The 16,692-nt window shown below is 44.9% G+C and overlaps 1 protein-coding gene across 1 annotated transcript; it reads left to right on the top strand.

The window, feature by feature from the left end:
* The first annotated feature begins 205 nt into the window (after window positions 1-205).
* LOC109876064 (N-myc proto-oncogene protein-like) lies at window positions 206-7,181 on the top strand. The gene is made up of 3 exons (XM_020468534.2): window positions 206-327; window positions 943-1,645; window positions 4,722-7,181. Exons 2-3 carry the CDS (start codon window positions 964-966, stop codon window positions 5,507-5,509), a joined length of 1,470 nt encoding a protein of 489 aa, XP_020324123.2. The 5' UTR covers window positions 206-327; window positions 943-963; the 3' UTR covers window positions 5,510-7,181.
* The last annotated feature ends 9,511 nt before the right edge of the window (window positions 7,182-16,692 follow it).

Genomic DNA, 16,692 nt, shown 5'->3' with positions numbered 1-16,692 from the left:
AAGGGATGATAATGTAATATTTATTCTCTGGGGAGGGATTAAAGCCTGTTGTGAGCTACAGAAGGCTGCGCTGCGAGCCAGCCAACCTGCCTGGCCGTCTGCCTCACGCCGTCCACCAAGCCCGGCCCCGCCCTCGGTGGGCGGAGCTCCCCTCAAACACACACAGTAGATTGGAGTGTAGGCTATAACACTCCGCAGCCCATACAATGTGTCAGAGATCTGTCTGCGCGACACGAGAGTACATGTGTGCTCCTAGAGTTTACAACTGAACTGCGAGAGAGTGACGAGACAACACACGACTCACACCACAACCTCAGTCAACGCGAGGTGAGCATCTTTCTTTTTTGGGGGGTGAAAGTGTCGCTTATTTTATTGACTCTGTTTTGACTCCCAAATGGTCACCCTGTAAACGAATACGAATGTCATGGGACTTTTAGAGTAGATATACTTTTTAATAGTTATAATTGCTCCCGAGTGGCGCAGCGGTCTAAGGCGTTGCATCTCATTGCTATAGGCATCACTACAGACCCTGGTTCGATTCCAGACTATCTCACAACCGGCCGTGATTTGGAGTCCCATAGGGCGGCGCACAATTGGCCCACTGTTGTCCGGGTTTGGCCGGTGTAGGCGTCATTGTAAATAAGAATTTGTTGTTAACACTTGCCTAGTTTAATAAAGGTTAAAAAATAAAACTGTTAATGTTGTTTGAATAATATGCCAAGAACACCATTGTAGCGGAAAAGGTGACTTCGTGTGAATTTACCCACACTCGCCTCTGTTCTTTCCAAAGTACTTGCAATACTTTTGGGCACTTGCCTGGTTGGCTGTAGAATGTTGTGCATAAGGTGTAGGGTTATCTGGGCTTTACAATAGGAACTGTATGGAGATGTCTATCTGCCTTATTCCATTGTGTCTAAACTATCTCCGTGTCCTTCTCTACAGGCTTTCCAAGTGTGGGATAGAATGCCGGCGATTATAAGTAAAAATTCCGACATGGATTTTGACTCACTACAACCCTGCTTCTATCCAGACGAGGATGACTTCTATTTCTGCGGTCCCGACTCTGCGCCTCCTGGAGAGGACATCTGGAAGAAATTTGAGTTACTGCCTACGCCGCCCCTCTCCCCGAGCCGAGCGGCGCTACCCGGGGAGCTGGCCTCCGCGTCCGTGGGGGACTGGGGCGACTCGGCAGCAGGTCCCATGAGTTTTGGATTAGGCGACCCGCTGGGGTGCGAATGGACCTCGGAGCTGCTGCTCCTGCCCGAGGAAGATATTTGGGGTGCGTCGGATGGAGACCTGTTCGGCGGCTCCGCTTTGAATAATAACCCCAACTCAATCATCATTCAGGACTGTATGTGGAGCGGCTTCTCTGCCAGGGAAAAGCTAGAGAGGGTGGTCACAGAGAAGCTAAGCAAAGCCATTTCCACAGCGGCTGCCTGTGGAGTTAGTAAAAATGTCACTACTGCCGCTGTCATCACTACCAAGGCGTCTGAGCTGAGCCGCTCCGTGTCGGAGTGTGTGGACCCCACGATAGTCTTCCCCTTCCCTGTCAACAAAAGAAACGGTAGCAGCAGCAGATGTCCACCTGGTACAGTCCCCGCCTCTACTGCGCATTGTAGCGCCAAGGAAACTCAGAGCGACTCTGGTAAGTAAATACCTTCGGCGAGGATGCATACGCAAAATACCCTTCCTTTTGATTACAGTAACCTACAATACAACCGCTAATAGCCTAAAACCTCAATACTAATGCTAAAACCCAGTTTTAGTTTGTTGAATTGATATCATTCCGCTTCAAATAACAGATGCCATTATTATTAGGCTATTGCTATTATTACTGACTTGTTAGGGTAATGGTAATTGGGGCGATTGGAAGTTAAGAGTTCAAATGACTGGCCCAGAATAGGATTACCTTGTTACATTCCACACACACACACACACACACACACACACACACACACACACACACACACACACACACACACACACACACACACACACACACACACACACACACACACACACACACACACACACACACACACACACACACACACACACACACACAGTGATAGCGGTAGTGAGTGGTTGGGCCACGGTGAATGAGAGGGTTTGTGTAATAGGCAGACGCTTCACCGGCAGATGGCAGTAAAATTGGAGGATTGTGTGCATTACGAATTTAGATCCAGTTTACAACGAACATCTAGACACACGGGTTGTACAGAGCGATGTACTTGGCGCAGTCAGATAGTACCAATCTAGAACGTGCTAAATAAACAGACTACTTGATAAAGTGCCTGGTTTCACGATTCGTTGGATGCTATGATTACACACTTTACGCTGGGATTATTAACTAGGGCTCCGTGGGTGTGAAATTGCTTCTTACATATTCAACGAATGCCATTCATGCCAGCATGAATTAGACAGCATTATGTAAAAAGCCATGTATAGTGTTTAGTGTTGAGGATGTGAGTGAGTGTGTTTCGGGAAACGGGGTCGGTGATAAGAACAAAGTGGAAAATACAACCTCTGTAATAACAGGATAATAGGTTCTTCTAACACCCTAAATAGCCCAACCTTCGTTTGGCAGTTGGCATGGAACCACGGTACGAAGAACTCACGTGAGTCGTTTACTAGAGCTCTTTGTGACGCCTGCTAAGCGGTAGTAAAAAAGGAGCCCTCCAACTGGGCAGCGCCGGCTGGAAGCTTGAGCTATAGAGCCTTGCCAAAAGCACACCCCCTCCAACCGGCCCGCTGGCAAAAGAAAGATAGCTGGAGAGAAGAGGAGGAGGGCCTGTTTCTTTAGGGGGCTGACAGCTTTGAACAGGCGCTCCCATCTCGACAGCTGTCTCTCTGGCGCCGGTCCAGCGCCTCGGCTTAAAGCCGGTGATCCAATCACACCACGTTCCCCCGCCCCGCCAGCCTGCAGATGAAACCGTTTGCATGGGCCCCTTCTTCTGCTCGCAGCGTTAAATCGCATCTCTAATTTTTTTCCTACGCGCTGCGCTTTCCTCCCCTTGCCATCAAAAAGAGTAGTAGACGCACTGCAGACTTGAAAGGCAGAATTAGACCGTGTCACTATAGATACCAACATATATCCTATCCATGTTCAAATCCTATGGACACAGAATAGGCCTCCTGATCAAATGTTGATTCATACAACACTTATTAGAAAACCTACAGTTTGCCTGGAAGCCAAAGGCACCTGTCACATGTGTATCTGTACGTTATTCATTTAAAACAATGAAGGATACACCTCCATAAAGTCCTCTCTTCACCATCTCCACTTTATCTCCACTTTATCTCCACTTTATCTCCACTTTATCTCCACTTTATCTCCACTTGATCTTTTGAAAAATGAAGGAGCTTTGAGCACTATGGTGGATATCTGACAACCAGGTGCTGGCTTTCACCAGACAATCTCTTTCACATCAATGTAGGGGAAGGAAATGAGATGAGGAGAGGATGCCACTTTAGACATTTGACATTTACACCTTGGAGATTCACTAGAACACACTCACTCACTCACTCACTACTAGTATGACCCACTTTCCCAGTGAGCCAGATATCATATCACCCAGGCTATCTCAGCTTCACATGTGGTCTGTCTAGAGAGAGGGGGGAGAACAGAGGGAAGGGAGAGGGTAAGGGGAAAAGACAGGGAGAAGCGAGACACACCCCCTTACCACCCAGCTGAGTCTGTGCTGTGGTTCTGTTTTGATTCCTGTGCCAACTTCTCAGTGTGTGTGTGTGTGTGGTGTGTGTGTGTGTGTGTGTGTGGTGTGTGTGTGGTGTGTGTGTGTGCGTGTGTGCGTGCGTGCGTGCTAGATGGCCTCCGGAGGGTCTAGGCGTCAGAAGTGGGTTACTGTAAGCTGTAAAATGCCACACTGCTTTACGAATGAGTAAGCTGATAATGATAGCCATTATCACAAAGGCATTTTAACTGGGGCTGCCACCTCAATTACTAACTACTTATGATTGCATTCCTCTTCTTGCAGCTTCAAAGAGGCCTACCCATTATTATTATTATTTATTCATTTAAGTCTACACATTATTTATTTATTTACTTCTTGTGTAAGTAGTGGCAGTAATATACCAGCTTAGGTGAAATGAAGATAAAGAAGGCGATAAATTATGAAAATAGCTAAATATTTTGTTTTGAAATCCTTAAAGTTAACACCGATCAGGAATTATGCCTTTTTAAATGCTTTGCGTATCCCATTTCATCATCAGTAACTGCCTATCTGGTGACGTCAAAACCTTTTCAAAAGAGAGAGAACATGGACACAACTCAAACATTTCTGTAGTGGGTAAATATGAGCAGGAAAGGCCAAATAAGGGTTGTAGGACTGAAAACAAAGAATACAACCTGTCTACAAGTCAGTCAGATGAAGCATGTAAAACCTGTGGACTAGATTAGTGCTACAGGTGACTGACAATAAGCATAAAGAGTACTCTCTTTGTGCAGTGAGCAGAGAGTTTAGTAATGACTTCACTACTCTCCCCCACACACACACATACAGACGCATTTATGCATGCAGGCATACACACACATGGAGGCAGAAAGACACACACACACACACACACACACACACACACACACACACACACACACACACACACACACACACACACACACACACACACACACACACAGGTGACAGTTCCCACAGTTGGTGAGTCAGAACAATGACCTAACTCACTCTTCTGTTTTCCTTTCCCAGAAGATGAAGACGATGATGAAGAGGAGGAGGACGAAGATGAGGAGGAGGGCGAAGATGACTCGGACGGCGAAGAGATCGATGTGGTCACCGTGGAGAAGCGGCGCGGCTTGTCGCCGTTGGCCACCGGCACGGTCACCATCTCAGTACGGCCGAAGACGGGTGCCGCTTCCGGGGGCGTGGCCTCATCTGGTGTCATGAGCCGATTCGTTAGCAACCGGGGATCAGCGGGGTCAAACGGTTACGGTCAGGAGCTGATCCTGAAGCAGAGTTCGGTCCACCAGCAGCAGCACAACTACGCCGCTCCCTCGCCATACGCCTCTGACGATGATCACGCACCCCCCTCCAAGAAACACAAAACCTCTGACGCTCCTCGCCAACCTTCCCGCACCCTCTCTTCATCATCATCGTCGTCGACCTTAACATCATTTGGCTCCTTCACAATGGCAATGGCAGGATCCAAACGTAAACGCAACGCCAGCGGTGATAGCAGCCCGCGCGGCGGTTCCTCTGGTAACTCCGACTCGGAAGACTCCGAACGGCGGCGAAACCACAACATCCTGGAACGCCAACGGCGCAACGATCTCCGCTCCAGTTTCCTCACGCTCCGCGACCACGTACCCGAGCTGGCGAGGAACGAGAAGGCGGCTAAGGTGCTGATCTTGAAGAAGGCGGCAGAGTATGTGTCGTCACTGGAGGTGGACGAGCTGCGGCTGACGCAGGAGAAGGACAGGCTGCAGGCGCGGAGGCAACAGCTGATCAGGAGGTTGGAGCAGGCCAGGACTCGCTAAGACTTGTCAGTGGCACATAACGCAAACACGTACACACAAACATAGGCACACACACACACACACACACACACACACACACACACACACACACACACACACACACACACACACACACACACACACACACACACACAAACACACACACACACACACACACACACACACACAAACCCAGATGAACCCCTTCTCTCTGTCTCAATTAAAACACACACAGACTTGGAGCGACACAGGGGAGGCGGGTGGCCGGGACACAACAGGACTTTTACTTCCGCCACTTTTTTTGCACATTTGTTGACGTTAAGAATGTTTAGAGTTTTACATGTTTCAGGTGAAAAAAAGAAGAGAAAAGAACGAGGGAGGGGAAAGGAAGGAGAGCAGGAGCTTCTCTGGGCCCTCTCTCTTTTGTATAATTTTTCAGGTGAAAAAAAGAAGAGAAAAGAAAGAGGGAGGGGAAAGGAAGGAGAGCAGGAGCTTCTCTGGGTGCTCTCTCTTGTATAATTGTTCTTTTTGTACCTTGTTTTCTTTAACTGAATGTGACACTTACATAGCCCCAAACCTAGTGACTTTCAAAGGGGTCATGTTCATTAGGGCCACCAACGGAAAGCAAAAACACGCATTTCTCAATGGACAAGTTCAGGTATTCCCTCCCTGTTTCAGTCCATTTTCTACCGTTTGGTGTGTAATAAATACACCCCGGGCATGGTGTATTTCAGAGTTCAAAGTTCTCACTTAGGAGAAGAGTACGCTTTCTATGCCTTCACCACTGCAAACAGAAGATACTAGTAAAACCACGATATAACAAAGACTGTAACGCTGTCACACGTTGGCTCACAACTATGATGTCAAGAAGTTTTGGCGTCTCTCTCTCTCATCCTCTCTCTCTCTCCCTCTTGTTCCTCCTCTCTTGCACTGGTGCTCAAACTAAGGGCTCTATTCAATCCGTCTCACAGAACTTCAGCGTTACAAGATGATTGAAATGAGTGGAGACTGCATTCATGGTAAACATCGGCTCAATGGGAAATGACCAGCAATACAGATTGAATAGCGCCCCAAGTCAATGGATGTAATAACTATGTACCTTGCTAGCTGACACTTTTGTAAATAACATTACTGTAAATAACAGAAATACACTCAGAATCTGCCTTGTTTTCTATAAAAAAAAATCTTTGTTTTTTTTATACATTTTGTCCAAAAGCTGCAAATGAATAGACTGGAAACGTTATACCTGTAATGTACCTGTACTGTAATGCCTCGCGGGCAACGAAACATTGTAATATAACAACATATTGGTTTCATTTTTTTCTATCTTCCTGTTTTGTATTGTACCATGATACTAATTCTACACATCTTTACTACGCTTTAGTGTGATCCTGAAAAATTTGATACTTATATTTTTGTAAGAAAATTAGTTATTGGTAGATATCTTTTTATCTCATCATTTTCTTATTCTTCCTTCTATTCAAAGTGAATTATTTTGTACAGAAATGTGTTCTATCATCATGTACCTGACCCTTTTTATGTCTCTTTTTTCCCATTTGTTTATGTATTTGTAAGTATCGGTGCATTGAACTTACTGGGGAACAGATATAATATGTTGGTTGTATCATTCTTATAATGTACATTTAGTGCTGCAACTCATAGCACTTTGAAATACCTCATTTTGACAAATAAATAGACAGAGAAAATAATTACCTCTCAGTGTGGACATGAATCATCACCATTGATACTGTGAACAATATCTCTGTCTCTCTCTGTCTGTCTCTCCGTGACTCTCTTTGTGTGTGCTCCCTCTCCCTCACTCTCTGTCTCTCTCTGCACTGGTAGACTAGTGTCTGTCTCTCATTCACAAAAGAAAACGAGCAGAGTTTGTGTGGGTGTGTGTGTCCTTAGAATCCACAGTTCAGCACCCCACAGCTATATCCCCCTCCCTATAGCCACTCACTCACACCCACCCACACACACCTACGCACTCACACCCACCAAGTGGATATGAACACACACACAAACACCCTCCTACATTGTTCACCCTGTTGCCATGGAAACTGGTGCAGCTGCAAAGTGGCAGACAGCGAGCGTGTGTGTTTTCTTTTATTTGTCTGCGAGACTGTGTGTGTGTGTGTGTGTTTGTGTGTGTGTCTGTCTGCTTGTTGTATCCCTGCTCGTGTGTGGCCTGTCCCCACTGATATCGCTCCACTCCTCTCCACCACAATGCCAAAACAACACTGGATACTGTTTACTAACATCAACCACATGGCTCTCATCCCCTCCTTTTCTCTTCCCTTTCCTCTCCCTTCCCCGCCCTCTCCTCTCGCCCATCCCTCCGTCTCTCCATGCTGTACTTCAGCCAACTACGTGCCACATACACACCACACACTCTGGGGGAATGGGCAGGAGTCTGGCCAACACTCTTTCTCGCTGGAGTGCTCTGAAAGAGAAATCTGTTGCTCCAGACTGAGGGGGCGTTGGAGTTAGAAAAGAGATGGAGAGAAAGGGATGCATATTTTGGAGAGGATGTCATAAAACAAGACATGAGTCTAAATTCTATATCGTTTTGTGTCTTTGTGCTTATCCCTCTTTGACTAGGTATTGAATGCTCTTGTTGCATACCTGAATAAGAGTGCCTTATGTCAACAAATGACTTCTGTTTTGGATTTGGCCATTTCGGGATTGAGCCACCTGGGGGCGAGGGGGGTGGGGGCGTTAATGGGAGGGAGTCTTACTGTCTGGTGGATTACATAACAGGGGCCTGGTGTCTTTGTATGATTTTGTATGTGTGTTTCTGTGTGTTTCTGCACACGTGTGTGTGTGTCTTTATGGGAGTCACTCCTTGCCATCTGCCTAACGGTTTATAGCTTATCATGCTTGGTTATCAGAGAAAAAAATAGGGACAATAACAAATACAATAGCATGGGACTGCATGGATTATGAAAACCAATACTGTACATTTGAGAACAGTAATATAGCACTGGCATGCATTGCATTTCCCATGTCCTAATCTATAACACACACACACACACACACACACACACACACACACACACACACACACACACACACACACACACACACACACACACACACACACACACACACACACACACACACACACACACTTCTCCCCACTGTACCCTCAAACTTGCTCTACTGTAAAGCTGCCCTGCTCCTGAAATGAGGCTAATTGTTAATGTTCTGTAGCTGTCAGTCCCTGGCCAGCAGTCTCCTGCATTAAGCAGACATATTTCCAGGGATTCTCCCTGATTAATATACATATACACCATGTGGGGTGGGATGTGTGAGTGGGGTGTGTCTCACACATCCATTTTATACCTTCTTTACGACTTGCACCACTGACAACACTGTTTACATCTCACTGTACTGCAGAGACACTGAATCTCTATTCAGCATGTCAACCCCTCCATATGGTCAGCACAGTACAGTAGGTACGGTGTGTGTGTCTGTCTGTGTGTGTGCCTACTATATGAGTGTGCCGATGCCATCTTCAGGAGCTACTATGGTATTGTTTTGTTATTTTAATCCGTGAGACGTGGCCAAGCTCTGCCCAGACAAAGCATGCCCACTGTGCCACGACTGACTCTGTTTGCCAAGGGCCTTGCCATTGATGCCAGGGGGTATCCATCTGTTGTGGGTCAGGGCAATATAGTCGCAGGTGCTGAGGGAGGATTTGTGTGTGTGTGTGTAGAGGGTGAGGGGAGGGGGGGGGGGTATTCGTGGAAGGGATAAGCAGGATGGTGTTAAGGAGGGGGGAGAGGTTGTTTGGGGGTGAGTTTTGGGGTAGGGAGTGGAGGTGAGGGTGAGGGAGTGGGCACTGGGTGTTGGGGGGGTTTACTCAAAGGTTGCCTGCTGCTGTTGATATAGGGGGTAAAATATGTGGCCCACACAAAGGGCGGTGGAGCTACAGTAATTGCTGTGCACACAGAGACGGGAGGAGGGGGAAAGAGGGAGGGAGAGAGGGAGAGATAGCAAAAGAGTGCATGTTTGTAATAAGAAAGGAGAAGGAGAGAGAAAAGGAGAAGAAGATGAGGATGGGAGAGAGAGGGAGAGCGAGCGAGGGATAGAAAGAGGAGCGGCAGGGAGGGAAAGCGAAAATGAGAGAGAGAGATGGAAAGAGAGAGGGAGGCCTCTGAGCATTTGATTAAAGTTTACCAAAGTTTGAGGAGATTAGCATACAGATGGTACTGAAGCACGGCCCTGAAAACATCATCCTCCCTTTTCCTCTCCTCCCCTTCTCTCTCTCTCTCATACACACACACACACACACACACACACACACACATTCATGTGTGCGCACAGTGGCAGAGCGGACTCATTGAAAAAATCCTTGAATAGCCTTTCAAGTGGATGTTTTGAAGGGAAAAAAGCCTTGGCCACAGCACACAGCGAAGGACAGAGAGACAGAGTGAGAGCGAGGGATTGAGAGAGATAGAGAGTGGGGAATAGAGAGAGAGAGAAAAAGGGAGCGAGCATGAGGGAGGAAGAGAAGGAGAGAGAAGGATAGAGATAAAGAGAGAGAGGGTAGATACACAAACAGACAGAGAGAGAGGACTTCATGCTGAAGTTCCAAGAAATGGGAAAGCGTCCAGAGAATCCTGATCAAGTAGGTTCAAAGAAAAGGTGAAGGTGGCGAATGTAAGGCCCATAGAAATAGAATTACTAGACGGGACAAAGCCTATTCTGTGGGACTCTTCCTTCACTCCACTAGTATTGAGTTTCACTGTGGTTCCAACTTCAATCAAGTGAATCACAATGATAAACCTCATTTCATGTCATGAAAAGCTTCTCAAACCCATCTGAATAGGGCCTTTACAGATGGGTTTAGAGGGCATGTATCAACTAGTATCTCAGAATGAAAAGAACAATAAGCATTGCATGTTTATATGGAATAATCCAACCATCCATCCATCAAGTCGTTCTTTCTCTTGTCCCTGTGAGTTTTGAATGCCATTGTTGCTCATGCGATCGGAGGCCTCTTATATTAGCTCTTATATTGCTTTGAAGCCATTGTTGCATTTTGAAGCTAACGGCTGTTAGCCTGCTGGGCTAAGTGTCCATCAAATTGTGTGTCACTCCCCAAGCTCCTATGGGACATGACAGCCAATGATTGTGTTTCACCTCTTATGTTTCACCATTGAGACAGTTCTATAAATGTGTCAATGTCATTGTTAGTCATTATGTTTGCCTCCCAAATGTCCATATACTGTAGTGCACTACTTTTAACCAGGGCCTATAGGTCTCTGGTAAAAAGTAGTGCACCATGTAGGGTATAGCGGCTGTTGCTGCCAGACAGCAGTACAGTAATACTATGACACTATGATTTATCTATAATCACATAGGTCACTTTTCAACAACCGCCCTTGAGGACCGATGTACTGCTGTCCTTCTGGTAACACTTTAAAATAAGGTTCCATTTGTAAAGGGTTTATAAAGGGTTTGTGATTGCGTTTTTAATCATTTATAAATGCATTATAAACCGTTAATAAATGGGTTATAACAAATTGGTCATAATATTGAAATAGCCTGTCAGTGCTCTCCAAATAGTGAGCCACTATTTACCTCCAGCTATTAACCATTTATAAATGTACTTACAAATGTGCATAATATTGAACCCTTACGCATTCAACCTTATTTTCAATGGTTGCACAGTTAATCAATAGTTATTTTCTCACTTTTGGGTGTGATAAATTATTGCTCTGTCCCAGGAACAGAAATGGTTATTTTTCAGACCATAGTCAACTCCCAAGATGTGTCTTGTCCCATGTTTGAAACCATGATGATTCATTGGTAAACTTAATTATTCCAAGAATAAAGACTTTATCTCAAGATCTCAAGCCATATTATTGGTGAGGTTCGCTGGTTTCTGAAAAATGCCCCCGAGGTGAGATCGTGCTTGAAATAAAAATGCCCAGAATGTTGTGTTGACACTGGCGTTATGTGAGAGTGCATCGTGAAGAACCATGATGGAAGTGGCTATGAGAAGTGTGCAAAGGCAAGACTGAAGAGATTGTTAACAGGCGTTATGTGAGAGTGCATCGTGAAGAACCATGATGGAAGTGGCTATGAGAAGTGTACAAAGGCAAGACTGAAGAGATTGTTAACAGGCGTTATGTGAGAGTGCATCGTGAAGAACCATGATGGAAGTGGCTATGAGAAGTGTGCAAAGGCAAGACTGAAGAGATTGTTAACAGGCGTTATGTGAGAGTGCATCGTGAAGAACCATGATGGAAGTGGCTATGAGAAGTGTACAAAGGCAAGACTGAAGAGATTGTTAACAGGCGTTATGTGAGAGTGCATCGTGAAGAACCATGATGGAAGTGGCTATGAGAAGTGTACAAAGGCAAGACTGAAGAGATTGTTAACAGGCGTTATGTGAGAGTGCATCGTGAAGAACCATGATGGAAGTGGCTATGAGAAGTGTACAAAGGCAAGACTGAAGAGATTGTTAACAGGCGTTATGTGAGAGTGCATCGTGAAGAACCATGATGGAAGTGGCTATGAGAAGTGTACAAAGGCAAGACTGAAGAGATTGTTAACAGGCGTTATGTGAGAGTGCATCGTGAAGAACCATGATGGAAGTGGCTATGAGAAGTGTACAAAGGCAAGACTGAAGAGATTGTTAACAGGCGTTATGTGAGAGTGCATCGTGAAGAACCATGATGGAAGTGGCTATGAGAAGTGTACAAAGGCAAGACTGAAGAGATTGTTAACAGGTGTTATGTGAGAGTGCATCGTGAAGAACCATGATGGAAGTGGCTATGAGAAGTGTACAAAGGCAAGACTGAAGAGATTGTTAACAGGTGTTATGTGAGAGTGCATCGTGAAGAACCATGATGGAAGTGGCTATGAGAAGTGTACAAAGGCAAGACTGAAGAGATTGTTAACAGGCGTTATGTGAGAGTGCATCGTGAAGAACCATGATGGAAGTGGCTATGAGAAGTGTACAAAGGCAAGACTGAAGAGATTGTTAACAGGCGTTATGTGAGAGTGCATCGTGAAGAACCATGATGGAAGTGGCTATGAGAAGTGTGCAAAGGCAAGACTGAAGAGATTGTTAACAGGCGTTATGTGAGAGTGCATCGTGAAGAACCATGATGGAAGTGGCTATGAGAAGTGTGCAAAGGCAAGACTGAAGAGATTGTTAACAGGCGTTATGTGAGAGTGCATCGTGAAGAACCATGATGGAAGTGGCTATGAGAAGTATGCCAAGGCAAGACTGAAGAGATTGTTAACAGGCGTTATGTGAGAGTGCATCGTGAAGAACCATGATGGAAGTGGCTATGAGAAGTGTGCAAAGGCAAGACTGAAGAGATTGTTAACAGGCGTTATGTGAGAGTGCATCGTGAAGAACCATGATGGAAGTGGCTATGAGAAGTGTACAAAGGCAAGACTGAAGAGATTGTTAACAGGTGTTATGTGAGAGTGCATCGTGAAGAACCATGATGGAAGTGGCTATGAGAAGTGTACAAAGGCAAGACTGAAGAGATTTCAAGAAAGAAACATTGTTCAAAGTACGAAAGTGTTGACAGAAACGTTTGAATACAGACATTCTGCTAAATGATTTAGCATTCTGCTCAACTAGCTAAGAGCTAGCTAGCTAACATTTGTGAGCACCTCTGTCCTACCTAGCTCGCTAGGAAATGTTAGCTTGCCAGCTAGCTAGCATTAGGTGAAACTTCAAACATATTTTTGAATATAGACATTCTGCTTGACAATTTAACATGAGATCATATTTGGCATGATGTAGCTAACTAGCTAAGACGATCACATTTGCTGGCAAGCTAGCTGGTTAGCTTCGCTAGCTAGCAAACGTTAGATGACAGCTAGCTAACATTGACATGACAGAGTTTCTATTCAATTTGTTTAGCTAGCTTTTTTGGATTAGCACGCTAGCTAGTTACATAACCTTGGAACCCAGGAACAGTCTCTAGCTAGGTAGCTGGGGCAGTTAGCTGCACTATTTCACTTGCCTATTAGGTAGCAGCATAAGATAAACTCATCAAAAAAAGAAATGTCCCTTTTTCAGGACCCTGTCTTTCAAAGATAATTCGTACAAATAACTTCACAGATCTTTATTGTAAAGGGTTTGAACACGGTTTCCCATGCTTGTTCAATGAACCATAAACAATTAATGAACAGGCACCTGTGGAACGGTTGTTAAGACACTAACAGCTTACAGATGGTAGGCAATTAAGGTCACAGTTATGAAAACTTAGGACACAAAAGAGGCCTTTCCTTCCATCAGTGCTCAGACTGTCCGCAATAGGCTGAGAGAGGCTGGACTCAGGGCTTGCAGGCCTGTTGTAAGGTAGGTCTTCACCAGACATCACTGGCAACAACATTGCCCATGGGCACAAACCCACCGTTGCTGGACAGGACAGGACTAGTCACAGACAGGACTAGTCACATGTCTGTGGAACTTGTTCAGTCTATGTCTCAGTTGTTGAATCTTGTTATGTTCATACAAATATTTACACATGTTACGTTTGCTGAAAATAAACGCAGTTGACAGTGAAAGGAGGTTTCTCTTTTTGCTGAGTTTAGACGTTGAGCTGCTGCATCAACATGTGCAGTCAAGTAAACTGTTGCTTCGCTCTTCAGTATTTATCACCATCTTTGGCAAAATCAAACTTCCGTGCAACTTTGTACTTCATGGCACAAAACCACTTTGTGTAATAGGCAAGAGAGTTATTTTCATTTTCGTCTTTTGAGCTTCTAGTCATGAAATCTACTCAATCACTTTTTATTGCTACTGTTTACAGCCCTCCTGGGCCATATACAGGGTTCCTCATTGAGTTCCCTGAATTCCTATCGGACCTTGTAGTCTTAGCAGATAATATTCACATTTTTGGAGACTTTAATATTCACATGGGAAAGTACACAGACCCACTCCAAAAGGCTTTCGGAGCCATCATCGACTCAGTGGGTTTTGTCCAACATGTCTCTGGACCTACTCACTGTCACAGTCATACTCTGGACCTAGGTTTGTCCCATGGAATAAATGTTGTGGATCTTAATGTTTTTCCTCATAATCCTGGACTATCGGACCACCATTTTATTACGTTTGCAATTGCAACAAATAATCTGCTCAGACCCCAACCAAGGAGCATCACAAGTCGTGCTATAAATTCACAGACAACACAAAGATTCCTTGATGCCCTTCCAGTCTCCCTCTGCCTACCCAAGGACGTCAGAGTACAAAAATCAGTTAACCACCTAACTGCGGAACTCAATTTAACCTTGCGCAATACCCTAGATGCAGTTGCACTCCTAAAAACTAAAAACATTTCTCATAAGAAACTAGCTCCCTGGTATACAGAAAATACCCGAGCTCTGAAGGAAGCTTCCAGAAAATTGGAACGGAAATGGAGCCACACCAAACTGGAAGTCTTCCGACTAGCTTGGAAAAACAGTACCGTGCAGTATCGAAGAGCCCTTACTGCTGCTCCACCAAACTGGAAGTCTTCCGACTAGCTTGGAAAGACAGTACCGTGCAGTACCGAAGAGCCCTTACTGCTGCTCGATCATCCTATTTTTCTAACTTAATTGAGGAAAATAAGAACAATCCGAAATGTATTTTTGATACTGTCGCAAAGCTAACTAAAAAGCAGCATTCCCCAAGTGAGGATGGCTTTCACTTCAACAGTAATAAATTCATTAACTTCTTTGAGGAAATATCATGATTATTAGAAAGCAAATTACGGACTCCTCTTTAAACCTGCGTATTCCTTCAAAGCTCAGTTGTCCTGAGTCTGCACAACTCTGCCAGGACCTAGGATCAAGAGAGACACTCAAGTGTTTTAGTACTATATCTCTTGACACAATGATGAAAATAATCATGGCCTCTAAACCTTCAAGCTGCATACTGGGCCCTATTCCAACTAAACTACTGAAAGAGCCGCTTCTGTGCTTGGCCCTCCAATGTTGAACATAATAAATGGCTCTCTATCCACCGGATGTATTCCAAACTCACTAAAAGTGGCAGTAATAAAGCCTCCCTTGAAAAAGAGAGGCGCAGCTACTCACTGCCTTCCTGAAGACAAACAATGTATACGAAAGGCTTTAGTCTGGTTTTAGACCCCATCATAGCACTGAAACTGCACTTGTGAAGGTGGTAAATTACCTTTTAATGGCATCAGACCGAGCCTCTCCATCTGTCCTCGTGCTCCTAGACCTTAGTGCTGCTTTTGATACCATCGATCACCACATTCTTTTGGAGAGATTGGAAACCCAAATTGGTCTACACGGACAAGTTCTGGCCTGGTTTAGATCTTATCTGTTGGAAAGATATCAGTTTGTCTCTGTGAATGGTTTGTCCTCTGACAAATCAACTGTAAATTTCAGTGTTCCTCAAGGTTCCGTTTTAGGACCACTCTTGTTTTCACTATATATTTTACCTCTTGGGGATGTCATTCAAAAACATAATGTTAACTTTCACTGCTATGCGGATGACACACAGATGTACATTTCAATGAAACATGGTGAGGGTCAGTTTGTTATATCTGGAGTACTTCTCCTGTCTTATCCGGTGTCCTGTGTGAATTTAAGTTTGCTCTCTCTAATTCTCTCTTTCTCTCTTTCTATCTCTCTCTCTCGGAGGACTTGAGCCCTTGGACCATGCCTCAGGACTACCTGGCATGATGACTCCTTGCCGTCCCCAGTCCACCTGGCCGTGCTGCTGCTCCAGTTTCAACTGTTCTGCCTGTTCGGCTATGGAATAATGACCTGTTCACCGGACGTGCTACCTGTCCCAAACCTATTATTTGACCATGCTGGTCATTTATGAACATTTTAACATCTTGGCCATGTTCTGTTATAATCTCCACCCGGTAGCCTGGTTCCTCTCTAGGTTTCTTCCTAGGTTTTAGGCTGGGTTTCTGTACAGCACTTTGAGATATCAGCTGATGCACGAAGGGCTATATAAATACATTTGATTTGGTATGACGGCTGTGTGGTCCCATGGTGTTTATACTTGTGTACTATTGTTTGTAAAGATGAACGTGGTACCTTCAGATGTTTGGAAATTGCTGTTTGGAAATTGATGAACCAGACTTGGAGGTCTACAAAAAAAATTCTGAGGTCTTGTCTGATTTCTTTTGATTTTTCCATAATTTTCCCATGATTTCAAGTGAAGAGGCACTGAGTTTGAAGGTAGGCCTTGAAATACATCC

The sequence above is a fragment of the Oncorhynchus kisutch genome, linkage group LG21, assembly GCF_002021735.2.
Source record: "Oncorhynchus kisutch isolate 150728-3 linkage group LG21, Okis_V2, whole genome shotgun sequence".
NCBI lineage: Eukaryota > Metazoa > Chordata > Actinopteri > Salmoniformes > Salmonidae > Oncorhynchus > Oncorhynchus kisutch.
This window is presented reverse-complemented; position numbering and strand designations above follow the sequence as displayed.